Source organism: Myiozetetes cayanensis, unplaced genomic scaffold, assembly GCF_022539395.1.
Source record: "Myiozetetes cayanensis isolate MyiCay16 unplaced genomic scaffold, myiCay2020 scf23, whole genome shotgun sequence".
NCBI classification, from domain to species: Eukaryota; Metazoa; Chordata; class Aves; order Passeriformes; family Tyrannidae; genus Myiozetetes; species Myiozetetes cayanensis.
The window spans coordinates 5,160,442-5,172,601 of record NW_026087445.1 but is presented as its reverse complement, the minus strand read 5'-3'; the positions used below and the strand labels follow the sequence as shown (position 1 = coordinate 5,172,601).

General features: G+C 48.4%; 1 protein-coding gene across 1 annotated transcript; it reads right to left on the bottom strand.

The window, feature by feature from the left end:
- Positions 1-3,378: 3,378 nt before the first annotated feature.
- SET (SET nuclear proto-oncogene) lies at positions 3,379-10,702 on the bottom strand. Its single transcript, XM_050320055.1, is given in 9 exon segments — positions 3,379-4,370; positions 5,144-5,290; positions 5,392-5,562; positions 7,048-7,161; positions 7,338-7,441; positions 8,100-8,242; positions 9,196-9,253; positions 10,321-10,455; positions 10,458-10,702. Coding segments are annotated over 9 exon segments (1,134 nt in total). The 5' UTR covers positions 10,696-10,702; the 3' UTR covers positions 3,379-4,346.
- Between the last annotated feature and the right edge of the window lie 1,458 nt (positions 10,703-12,160).

Sequence of the window (12,160 nt, the reverse complement as noted above, 5' to 3'; positions counted from 1 at the left end):
AAAATGTAAAGTAAAATTCAGATCCAGCTTAACTAAGTTGAATTAATAGAACCTTAACTTCTATTAAACCTTTGGATATGCTCCTGCTGTTAATAAAGCAAGCGCACTTTATTATAAAGCCTTCTGCAACCTGTTACTATTTGTAACATGGTCCAGGCTCTGGTCAGTGTTTAAGGAATTATTTTAATTGGACTGTTCATTCAGTGGAAATACTGAAAGTCAGACTGGTACATGTGGACGGAGTTCCAGAGGAGCAGGGACACTTCCACACCCTCACAGAGCCAGTCTGTCCCAGCAGGCGGGGTCAGGGCTGGCTTTGGCTCCATCACTGGAAAGGTTTGGGGGGCAGCGGCTGCAGGGGCTCTTTGCCCACTCGGGGTTCACAAAGGGGCTTCCCCCTCTTTCCTCCTGCTCTGGGACCCTCCAGGGAGGCAGAGTGAGGGCAGGGCGGCAGGCCAGGGAGCTCCCCAGCCTGGAGGGCCAGGGCTGGCGCTCTCCAGGGTGATCCCGGAGGCCGGGGGGCCCTGTCCCCAGTGTCCCTGGCCCCCGTTATCCCAGCCCACCCCCGGCATGCCGTGTCCCACATATCCTGCGGATAGAGGCGGCCGGGCCGTGGGATCAGCAGTTCCTGCCCTCTGGGCAACCCCCGTGCCACGGGAAGATGAGTCACAGCCGGGATTTGTGCCTGTCCAGCCCTTCCAGGATCCCGCAGGGCAGCAGCCCCTGGTGCTGGGGATGCTCCCGGGGAGCCGGGAAGGGACAGCGTGGGAGCGGCGCGGGGGAAGGGGGGTCGCGGTTTCCATCCCGGGATGGAGCTGTGCGGCCTCTTTGGGGGCTCCCGGAGCGGGGCCGGGGGTTCAGGGGGCCCCGATGCTGAAGTGGCAGCCCCGTCCTCCACTAAACCCGAGAGAGGGCACTGCACGCGAGTCCAGGCACTGCGAGAAGGTGAGGATCGAGGAAAAACGCCTTAGAAGTTTCCATTTGTAATCCAGGAGAGGGAGGACAAGAGATTAAGCATAAATCTGCTCCCCGGAGCAAGCAGGAGTCTGGTACCAGAGTCACTTGTGACCTCCCCTCTCTTCTCCAGGAAGGAGAACCACGTCGTGGCCACTGCCCACCTCACCCGTGGAAGATGATCCTGAGTGGGGGACTAATAACTGATTCTATTGAAAAAGACTCTTAGAAATGGTAACTTCGAATAACAGTTAAACGTATTTTAATTCCTTCAAACAGAAGGAGAGCTTGAAGGTACAGCAGAGAAATTATTTCACTGGTTTCAGTCTCTTAAAAAAAAAAAAAAGGCATGGCTTCAAACTTCAGGAACAGTATCCAATAAACAGAGTACTATCCCTATGCACCTGGTTTAGTGTGGTACAAAGAGCTTACAGATTCAAATGTCATAAATGACTGAGAAATCGATTCAGATAATGCTTGTTTACAGGGACAGAAACTATGTTGACAAGTATGAATAAGTACACAGATAATCTGTTTAAAAAACTCAAACTTTTCTAACTATATTTACACACACACACAGATGTATTTGTTTCCTTTGGCACTAGAAATTACAGACGAAAAGATTCCATTTTATGGCAATTAAAACTTCAAAATTAAAAATAACCTTTGAGCCAGTCAAGTCATACAGCCCCAGCACAGTTATTAAACTGCTGCCAACTCCACGTTCTAACCCTAGCAAATTCAGACCACGAAGCCTCAAGTCAGCATCCACCTGTGACAAATTTCACTGGGCAGGATTAACTGGATGTGAGAGCTCAAGCAGGGGGAATTAATGATAGATATTTAATAAGAATGAATCTCCCATTATTATGCAAGGTAGATGTCTACTTTTAAGAGCTCTTTATATGCATATAAAATAAATCAAGTAAGAAATGGACACCCATTACACATATTCAGCCAAAATTAGACATGAACACTCAGAGCAAACGATGGCCAGCTGTAGTATTTCTTCAGCACTGCAGAGAAATGTGTTAATCCCTACTCATTTCCATTGCTAAAAAAAAAAAATAATTAAGATAATGTTTAACTAACATGGTTTATTCTTCTACCATCTTAGTTTACTCTTTAGCCATTCCCAGGAGTAAACCCTTAAGTTTCACAGGAAATTCAGTATTATCAGTGCAGCAGCAGGAGTATTTTGGCACCCTGTAAAATCCTAAAGAACGTGCAAGAAAAAATTTTCTCAGTAGCATTTAATTATCCAGACTTCTCATTTCTTTTTTCCTGGTACTTGACTTTACAAAGCCTAAAGCCTTGATTACTTTCAGAACAGTTTTTCAAGGTTTTCTGCCAGTGGAACAACAACAGCACAATGTTTTTCCCCAAGCATCCAAGACTAGCAAAATGATTATTTTCCTTGAGAAACGACATAAAAACTAAGTAATGAGGCATCGTGGCAAGTAACAGCACCTCGACCCTTTGCAACAGCAGGAAGCCATTTTCAACGTGACAACAAAAAGCAATTAAATGGAAAAGATCTAAAATTTATAGGACTTTATAGGTTTTGTGCCTTCCCTCTGAAAGCAGTACTGGTCAAACACTACTTTGCTCTGCAAGCAGGGTTGGGGCAGAGGTTTAGGTTGAGATGGAATAAAGTACATGGTTGTCTTATTTCTGGACGTGGCATTGTCCCTGACACCTGGCTGCAGTCCAGGCTGGATGGACCACCCACTCCCAGAGTGTTTTCCCTCACACATTATTTGTCTCCACCAGGGATCGATCGTGTCCTGCCAAGTGTGTTTTTTAAGCATCCAAACCGGGCAAATTTCTGTGAGGAAAAGGAATCAAGAGCACATCACAGCAAAGTCTTCCCAGAAGACAAGTCTTTTCTACACATCCCAAGAGCTGTTTGAATTTCAGATGAGCTGATACAACTTTTTTTTGGGAAATATTTCAAAAGCACAGCACGTTAAAACAACTTCCATTACACTTTGTGGAACACCAGTACCAACAACCTCTATGTGAAATTTTTACAGGTCTCCTCAAATGAGTGTATCTAAAGCACACACAAAATGCTGCTACCAAGGGAAGAAAGCAGGGAAGTGGCAATTTTTTATACAGGAGCTTCACCAAGAATCCTGCTCTTTGAAATAGCCCAAATTAGCTCACACTTAAGATTTATTTTCAACCTAAAGGACGTATAAAACCACCCAAATCTTACAGTAAGACCCCCTTGGTCTTTTTATTCTGAGCTTGCACGGTATTTTCGTGCCAGCTGCTGATTATCAGTCCACACACAAGCAGAAGGCTGCACTGCACTACAGAAATACTGACCAAAAATGCCCCCACAAGTGCCTAAAAACTACTAAAATTCTAAACAGGATTATTAAAAACGGTTCCTTTCAGTGAAGACCAACCAGCCCCTTTGTGTACACATTTAGTTTTATTGTAACAAAGCAACTTGTACACTTTAACGTTTAAAACTGAGCATCTTTCTTTCCTTTCCAGTGAAAAAAAAAAAAAAAAAAAAAAAAGGAAAAAAAAAAAATTTAAAAATAAACAAGAACAAAATTACAATAGAGAATGTCAATTCCAAATAAAATCCTACAGGTTCTGCTGATTCTCCATCAAGTGGCAGGGCTCAAAGTCATCATTAGGAGAAGATTTTATTTTAAAAGTGTCATCTTAAACTGCAAGGATGTTTGTTAAACATCACAATTAAACATGCCAAAGGAGAAGAAGCCATGTTGTCAAAATGCCCACTTAAACCCACCCAAACATCTGAAACCCACCCCCGGCTGACCTTCTATAACCACCCCCCCACCCCGTTTTTATGTTTTATTTTTATTTATTATTTTTTTGTAGGTTTTTTTTTCTTTTTTTTAAACAAGAGAAAGTAGACAGATACATGTTGGTAAATGCTAACTGTCCATATTCACATAGAGACACAGTGTAATCTCTGAGCCCAATATACAGAGAAAGAAGGAAAAAAGCTAGATTCTATGCACTACTACACAGGGGCCTAGCACTCTTCAGCTTCCAGCAGAGTGAAGGGAGCAGAAGGTTTTCTTTTTTCCCACAGAACATGGTGTGTTGATTCCATAAACAGTTTTTTTGTTGTTGTTGTTGTTTGTTTGTTTTTTGTTTCGAGACAGAAAGGGATAAAAATGAACTTGAAACAGAAACCGGTAGATTCTTTTTTTTCCACTGTGTTCTGCTCAAGGTATTTCCCCCAAAAAAGAAATGGTGAACCATGGGTGGAGAGGAGATAAAAAGAGACCTCAAGAGAACAAGGCGACTGAGCACAAGAAATAAAAGACAGCAACTTGCTCCCAGGGACTGGAGAAAAATTAAAAAGGTAAAAAGGGGGTTTGGAATCCATCAGTGTTCAATTAGTCATCTTCTCCTTCATCCTCCTGTTGAAAGAGAAGCAACAATTAAAACAATCTACATCACTGAACTTCAGATAGCAAATGCAGTGAGTGATCAGAGTTGTTTTACAACCTGACTTAGAATCACTACAACCATTGACATGAGTTTCGCATTTGGAAAGTGAAGGGGTCATCTTTTTTCCCCTCCCTCATTTTAAACTGTGAAATGCTCCAACTTTCACGTGCCAAATTCAAGGTTACAAAACAGAGCCCAGAGCAGATCTCCTCTCAGCACAAGCAGTTTGTGCTGCTCACAGGCAGACACACCACACCCAGTTATGAGAAACAAAAATGTTTTCAGTTCCCAACACCCTGGATGCTGATCCTGGAATCCCACTTGCTACTTAAGGAAACTTCTAATTCCTGAACCCGACAGAGTCTTAGCTGAGCTGGCCATAAGCAGAAATAAACCAACAAGTGGGAGGATGACTGGAGGCATCAACAACAGCTATTTATGTGTAAAACACTGCTAGAATGTTCACTAATTTACTAAGAATTTTGTTACATCCTCGTTCTTCTGGAGCACCTCCCTCAGAAATTCACTACAACTCCGTATTTACACGATGTTTCTCAAATACACAAACAATCCTTATTGCTACACTGAAAGCACTCCACAAATAGTGACAGCTCTGTTTCTCCCCTCCAGACACCCTGAAGCTCAAAAAAAGAGCTATTTCACCTTGCTGACAACAGCCTGGCATTCTCACAAGATCCCTCATACACCAGGGGCAGATGGCATGAAGGGCAAGGTTACTCACCTCTCCTTCCTCTCCCTCATCATCATCTTCATCTTCCTCCCCCTCATCTTCGTCTCCTTCTTCATCAATATCCTCTAATCCTTCCTCCTCTTCATCATCATCGTCATCCTCCTCTCCCTCCCCTTCTTCATCGTCCATGTCAGGAACCTTTAAAGGCACATTTGCAACATCAACCCCAGCGATCAAATCCCCTCTCGCTCTCCCAGGGCTGCTTTGGGCCCCCTTTCCCTGCCCGGGGCTGCACCTACCAGGTAGTACTGTAATGGGTTGGGCCAGATGTCATCCTTGATGACTTCTCCTAATTCATCAGCCCCTGCATCAGAGTGGTCAGTGAACCAGGTGAAGAAGCTTTCTGGCTCTTCATGCTGCCTCTTCCTACTGGCTTTGTTCTGTGTCTGGCTTGAACGTTTTGTCAGGTCCTGAAAAGCAAGTTAAGAAGTTCACTGAAGTTGTCTTTTCGTGGCTTTTTATTTTTATTTTTAGAAGCCTACTTGTCTAAACACCCACAATAAGTCACTTCTCTTTATTCAGGGTAAGTCTTTAAGAAACATTTGGAACCCCAAACAGCTCCCAGAAAATGGTGCATTTGTCACGAACGTGAGGGAACAGCAAACCTGCCTGTTTCTTTCAATGACTTCCACAGAAACACTGAAAATTCCCAGAATCTCACATTTATGCTTCCCTACCCCAAGGAAGCAAAAGTATGACAAGTATTTAATGAATTTAAAAGGTCTCACAGCAGCTACTCAGAATAGCTGTAATTGCACATGGATGCTAGGACTACTAAATACACCCAATTCAAGAAACAATCTGCACACCTCCAAGCTCTGTATTTAACCTGAGATAAAGACCTGTCTGGGCCTTCTTAGCCTAACATTTTCTGCTTTGAAGTCTTCAAGACATTCTTTGTAGTAAGTGGGGAAAAAAACCAACCACACAAACCACTCACACACGGTCACAAGAACATGTGAGCTCTGGAAGTGTAGTAAGTTTGCAACAATCTCTTTGCCAACTCTAAAAATTACTATTCACTATTTAAATAAATTATTTCTTTGATCATACAGTAACTCCAAACTTTCAGTATTTGTTTTCTTGACAATCACATTTATAGGTTTGGACAGTTTAATGAAGAACAATATCAGAATCCCCACTGATTTTTGTGGTCTGTTGTAAGGATCACTTGACCAGTTTGTACAGGACAATAAGTTCTTGTAGAAGAGGAAAAGTTCTAGTTCTCAGTGAAAATAGATCAAGTTTTCTCCTTGGTCTGAGGGTGACAAAGCAACAGCAACTTAACTGCAACCCTCAGTTCTACTTTTAAATACTCAGTTCCAAATCTTCAGGGTAACATGAAAGTGCTTCCAACTTTTACAGAAACAAAGTAATAATAAATAATAAATAATAATAAATTATGTTTGATATGCCGCCTGGATGACAGGTATGCCCACATTATTGTGTGGCTGCAACTGCTACAAAGATGTGGTGTCTGGAAATGAAGTGGAGCAAATAAAAATAAAACCAAATCACACCCCACCATCTGATCTCCTGAACATCTGTCCTCAGAATTCCTTACTTAATATTATTTTAAGAAAACAACAGTCTAGATGCTGCCCAAGGAAGAGACAAACTACTGTGCTTGGTAATGCCTCCACCTGGTCATACTTCCACTTTTCCTGGTGGTGTTTAACTGAGCAAGAGAATCCCCTACAGATCTCCACAGAATTGGGGTATTCCAAACCCTGCAGGACAGCCAAGAGCTGGGTGTGGACAGAAGTGCCAAGGGGGGTGAGAGGGGAGGAAAGGAGGACAAGGCAGCTTCAGTGCAAAGGGGAAAAGCCAAAGGAAGGTGATTAAAGCAATTCCATCCCACAGCAGCAATCAGCTCTCCCAGATGCTCTCCATACCTTCCCAGATTTCCATTTGATCTCAGTTGATTTTGAAGAAGGGTCTCCGCTTTCGTTGAGGTGAAACTCTTTGGAGAGAACTTTATTTTCAAAGTAGGGATTCTCATCAAAATACTGCAGAGTGGAAAGCAGGGAGTTAGAACCCACAGAGGGGCAACACAGGCCAGGTCAAAGCTGGCACTGAACGGGCAACTGAAGAGATTAAGTTACAAACCAGAGCCCAACATGCAAAAGACATCAAAAAAACCCCCAGTAAAATAACAAGTGAAGGAATCATTTAAAGTACTTACAAAATCTATTCTGTAACCTGATTTGATGTCTTCAAATTCTGTCACCTCCACTCTGGTCAAGTAATGCAGTGCTTCCTCATCTTCTTCCCCCAGCAGTGCAGATACTGAGACAGAACCAGGGATCCCACATTAACAAAGCCATGGGATGGACACCAGGCAGGCAAAATACAAGGAACTGATAGCAAGATAATCTTAAAAGCAACACATCTGTCCAAAGCAACTCCTTACAGCCCCTTTAATTCCAGTTAGCAGCCACCAGACTGTTTGCACTTGCTGAGGTGAACACATCACATCTGCTTGCTGCAGTTTAGTGTTAAAGAGCAGCAAACATCCATCCACCCTTCTCTGACACAGATTTTCATGCCTGTTGTTTGCCCAATCTAAAGAGTCTGCAAACTTGTTTTGCAGAAAGTTTGTTGTCAAGAGCCCCAAGGAGCTCCCTTCCAATTAAAAACACCCAAACAAACTAGAATCTTATTTTTAATTTTTACTTTAAGGGCCTGATGCACTGAGTAAAGTGGGGAATTTGCCATTTAAAACGCATGCATTTTAGGATTAAAGTATGTTAGTAAACAAGAAGTTCTTTTGTCAACAAGTGCTAGAAATAAAGAGCTTATAAAAAGGCAACCTAGGACAGAAAGGAAGTTTTTGGTATGACCAGTGACAACTGTGCAGGACCCTCAGAGCTTCAAGAGCCCCGTGTAACAAGCAAGCAAACACTGAATTTACAGGGGAAAAAAAGGAGGGCTATTAAGAATATACCTTGTGGGTGGTTGACAAATGTTGTTACCCAGAAATTTGGGATTTTGGCGATCAACTCTGACCTCTTCTGGAAGAATGGTTGGCGGAGTTTGTTGTATTTCTGTTCTACTTTCAAAATTTCCTCACTGGCTTGTTCATTCAGTCTGGAACACAAGGAGCCACGTTAACCACAGCAGTTCAGGACACACCATCAGTACCGAACCAAGAGCTGGATGGGTCTGATGAGATCAGGCTGCCCTATCTAACCCATGGAATATCCCAAAAAAACCCCAGGCCCAAAGCTGGAACCACCATTAAACACCCTGCCAGAAGAACCTCCCTGGTCTCAATGGAACCTTCCCAACACACTGAGTGTTTTGCTGGGATGGAGCTTAATTTATGCAAAGCCAAGCAGTGTTTTAACCCTTAAACATTTTGTTTGCAAAAGACCTGCAGATGGAGAAGACATAATACCATCACCTGCTCTCTGTCACTTCTGGGCAGGCAAGGAAGCCACAGCAAAGCAACTTTACACCCCGTGCAAGTAAAATCTGAAGACATAACGTGTGATTGTTGTTGTGAAAAGGCAAAGCCCTGACACTGCAACAGCTTCACATGTCAGAGCCCCAGCAAGCACCTGCAGTACCAGGCAAAGCCCCACAGCCCAGAGAGCTCTGACATACAAAACTAACATTTCAGGGACATTTTCTATAAGTTATTCTACAAGCACACAGATATTATAATAAAAATATATAATAAAAGCCGACTTCTCAACCAAGTTCTTGGTTCTGCTTGCAAACAAGGAAATGCTTTTGCCAAATAACACACACGTTAACCCAAAGCCCCAAGACAAAATACTTTGCTGTTATCAGAACTACCACAATTAATTGAAAATTTTAAACTCGAGTTCTACCTTTTTAATTCTACACAATTAAGCAAGAAACCAGGACACTTCTTTGTGGTTTTTTAAGCCTCTAATCAAGTCAGAACACACGTATGTCTTGGCAGAGTTCAAACAGAGAGAGCACTACCGAGCACTTAGTTTACTCAATATTTTCACTTTGACAGTTACACTTCAATTTGGGCTCCAAGGTTTGAAAAGTTTGATAACATTTACCTGTCTATTTCATTCTGTACTTCATCAATGTGTTCAATTGCTTCCTGTTGCTCTTTTTCTGAAAAACAAACGAAAATGTGTCAACATCCCTTCGTTCTCAAGCCTGACAAATCACCTGGGGCTTCTCTTCGAGACCTTTTCTAGTGATCTACTGTAAAAGCACCCCGGGATTTCTACTAAATGTCATAAGTCTTACAGGACTTCAAAGCTTCAGCCTCGCAGGGAGCTGAAGCGCAGGAAAGTTTGACAAAGCGGCCCTCAAAGTGAGTTCACCCCCAGAAACCACAGCTCACGTCCCCCTCCACACTTTTACAAGCCAACTTGATTTAAAAGTCAACCGTGACACACGAGTAGCAATTTAATTTAAGCGTCGTAAGCCGCGTTCACTACGACCGACACAATCGAGGGAACGCGAAATAATTTAGAGAGGACCGCGCTCTCAATAGGAACGGCGTGTCCGGGCACACGCCACCTTCCCCACGGCAAAAAGGACGTTCGGGAGGAGGGTTACAAACAAAAACGCCTCAAAAGCGGCCGCTCGCAGGTATTTTGTACCGGGCCGTTCCCCCGGCCGCAGGTTGGGGTTCCGGAGCGCTGTTTCCCCGCCGCGCGGGCGATGAATGAGCAGCGCCCGGGGGGGCCGTGCCCGTGCCCGCCGCGGGACGCACGTGGGGCGGCAGCGCGGGCAGCGCCGCGGCGAGCGCGGCCTCCCGAACCCGCGGGCGCACGTGGGGCGGCCCCGGCCCCGCGCGTCCCGGCCCCGCGGCACCACGCGGCCGCGGCGGCGCATCATGGCGGCGGCGGAGCGGCAGCACAATGAGGCTCCGCGGACGCCGCTCCGCGAGGGGCGGCGCGGGGAGGGGGTCCCGCCGCTCGGGCCGAGCCGCAGCGCCCCCCGCCCGGCCCCGCGGGGAGGGCGGCCGGGCCGGCGGCGCAGACAAAAGGGCGCTGTAACATGGCCTCCTCCCGCCGCCGCCGGGCCTGCACATCCGCCCGGCCCGGCCCGCGCTCCGCCCGCCCCCGGCGCGGCCGCGGCCCGTGCGGCGGGGGAAAATGGCGGTCGGGCGCGAGGCGGAGGCCGCGCCGGCTGCCGCCATTCCCGTCCCGCCCCCGGCGCGGCCTCACCTGAGGTCTCGTCGGCCCCATCGTGGTTGGAGTTCAGCTCCTTCTTACTGACTTTGGCCGCCGGCGCCGACATGTTGGAGGCTGCGGAGCTCGGAGGGCGGGAGGGAGGGGGTTGCGACGGGGGTGCGCGGGGGAGGGGGGAGCCGGGCGCTGACTCCTCCTGCTGCTGCTGCTGCTGCTGCTGCCGCCGCCGCCGCTGCTACCGCCGCCGCCGCTCGGGTCCCTCCGCCGCCGGGGCGCTCCCGCCTCCTCCGCGCGGTGCTGCCGATACCGGGGCGGCAGCGGCGCCTCTCGCTGCCCTCGCGCTGCTCGCCCGGAGCCGCCGCCGCCGCCTCCTCCTCTGCTGCTGCCGAGGGGCGGGCACGCGGCGCGCATGCGCGGCCACCCCCCCCGCCCCAGCGCCGGGCCACGGCGGCCGCAGCGCGCGTGCGCGCCGAGCCCCCCGCCCCGGGGCGCGCTGTGCCGCGGGCGCCGCGCTGCGCAGGCGCGGAGCGGCCTCTCCACACCCCGCGCCCGGGAGGGCGGGGCGGGCCCGGCGCGCGCGCAGCCGCGGGGAGGCCACGCCCCCGCTGTGGGCCCGGAGCCGCGCGCTGATTGGCGGGGAGGGGCGGTGGGGGGCGCGGCCTCGGCGCGGAGACACAGAGGACGGCGCGCGCGGGAGGGTTCACGCATGCGCGCGCTGCACGTGCCCGCGCGCCCCGGCTGAGGCGCCGCGCGCGACGCCCCGGGGGTGTCACCCCTCTCCTCCCAGTCCCCTCACGGCCTCCCCCCCACACGGCCCGGCACGGGGCAGGACGAGGGGCACAGTGGCGATCGGGGGCACCAGTGTCCAAACGGTCCCAAATGGTCCCTAAGGGCTCCAGTGCCACGCTGTCCCACCACCTGAGGCAGCCCCAGAGCCGCTGGTGCCACCGGATGATCCCCATCTCCCTGCGCTGCCTCCTTCAGCTGGGATGCGTCCTAAAGCATTTACAGAATCACCAAGGTGTGGAGAGACCTTTGGGATCACCCAGTCCAACCATGCACCCAGTGCTGCCTCTGTAATCCCATCACTCAGCACCACATCCAACACCTTCAGCCACAGTGACTCCACCACCTCCCTGGGCAACCCATTCCAATGCCTGGCCACCTGAACAGTGAAAATATTGTTCTAATATCTGATCTGAATCTCCCCTGTCTCAGCTTGTGGCCATTTCTTCTTTCCTCTCACTGAAGGCACAGCAGAAGAAACCGGCCCCCACCTCACTACAACCTCCTCTCAGGTAGTTGTGGGGGGTGATGAGGTACCCCTGGCACCTCCTCGAGACTAAACAAGCCCATATAAATAACTTGGTTGAGGGCCCCGAGCCCTGTCGGTCACACCCAGCCCGTCCCTGGGGGGGCACAGCTCCAGAAGGTCACGGAGCCGCCTGCCAGCACCTGCCACTGCCCCCAGAGCAGCAGCACTTTAAATAACCCTTTTTGTCCCTTTCCTGTCCACCTGTCGTGGAAGAGCTCAGTGCAGCTTCACAGCCACGGCTCACCCGGGTTTGCTCTTAAAGGAACAGCCAAGCCACTCTTTTCTGTTGAAATCAGCACCACGTTGCTCACAGATGAGTGTTATGACACAGATCGGGCTGAGAAACAAGTACAGCTTCGAGGAAGTGGGAATTTGCCATTTGTATTTGCTTCCCAGGCACACTTTAGCCCGTTCTCCCTCCTCGTTTCCTCTTTTGCCTCTTCAAATTGCCCTCACAATGACTCAACAAGGCCTGGATTAGTTCCTGCCTCCTCAGGGGTCTTGACTACAGTTTTCGGATTCCCGCTCCCACCTGTTGCTTCCAAATCCCAACTGTCTTTT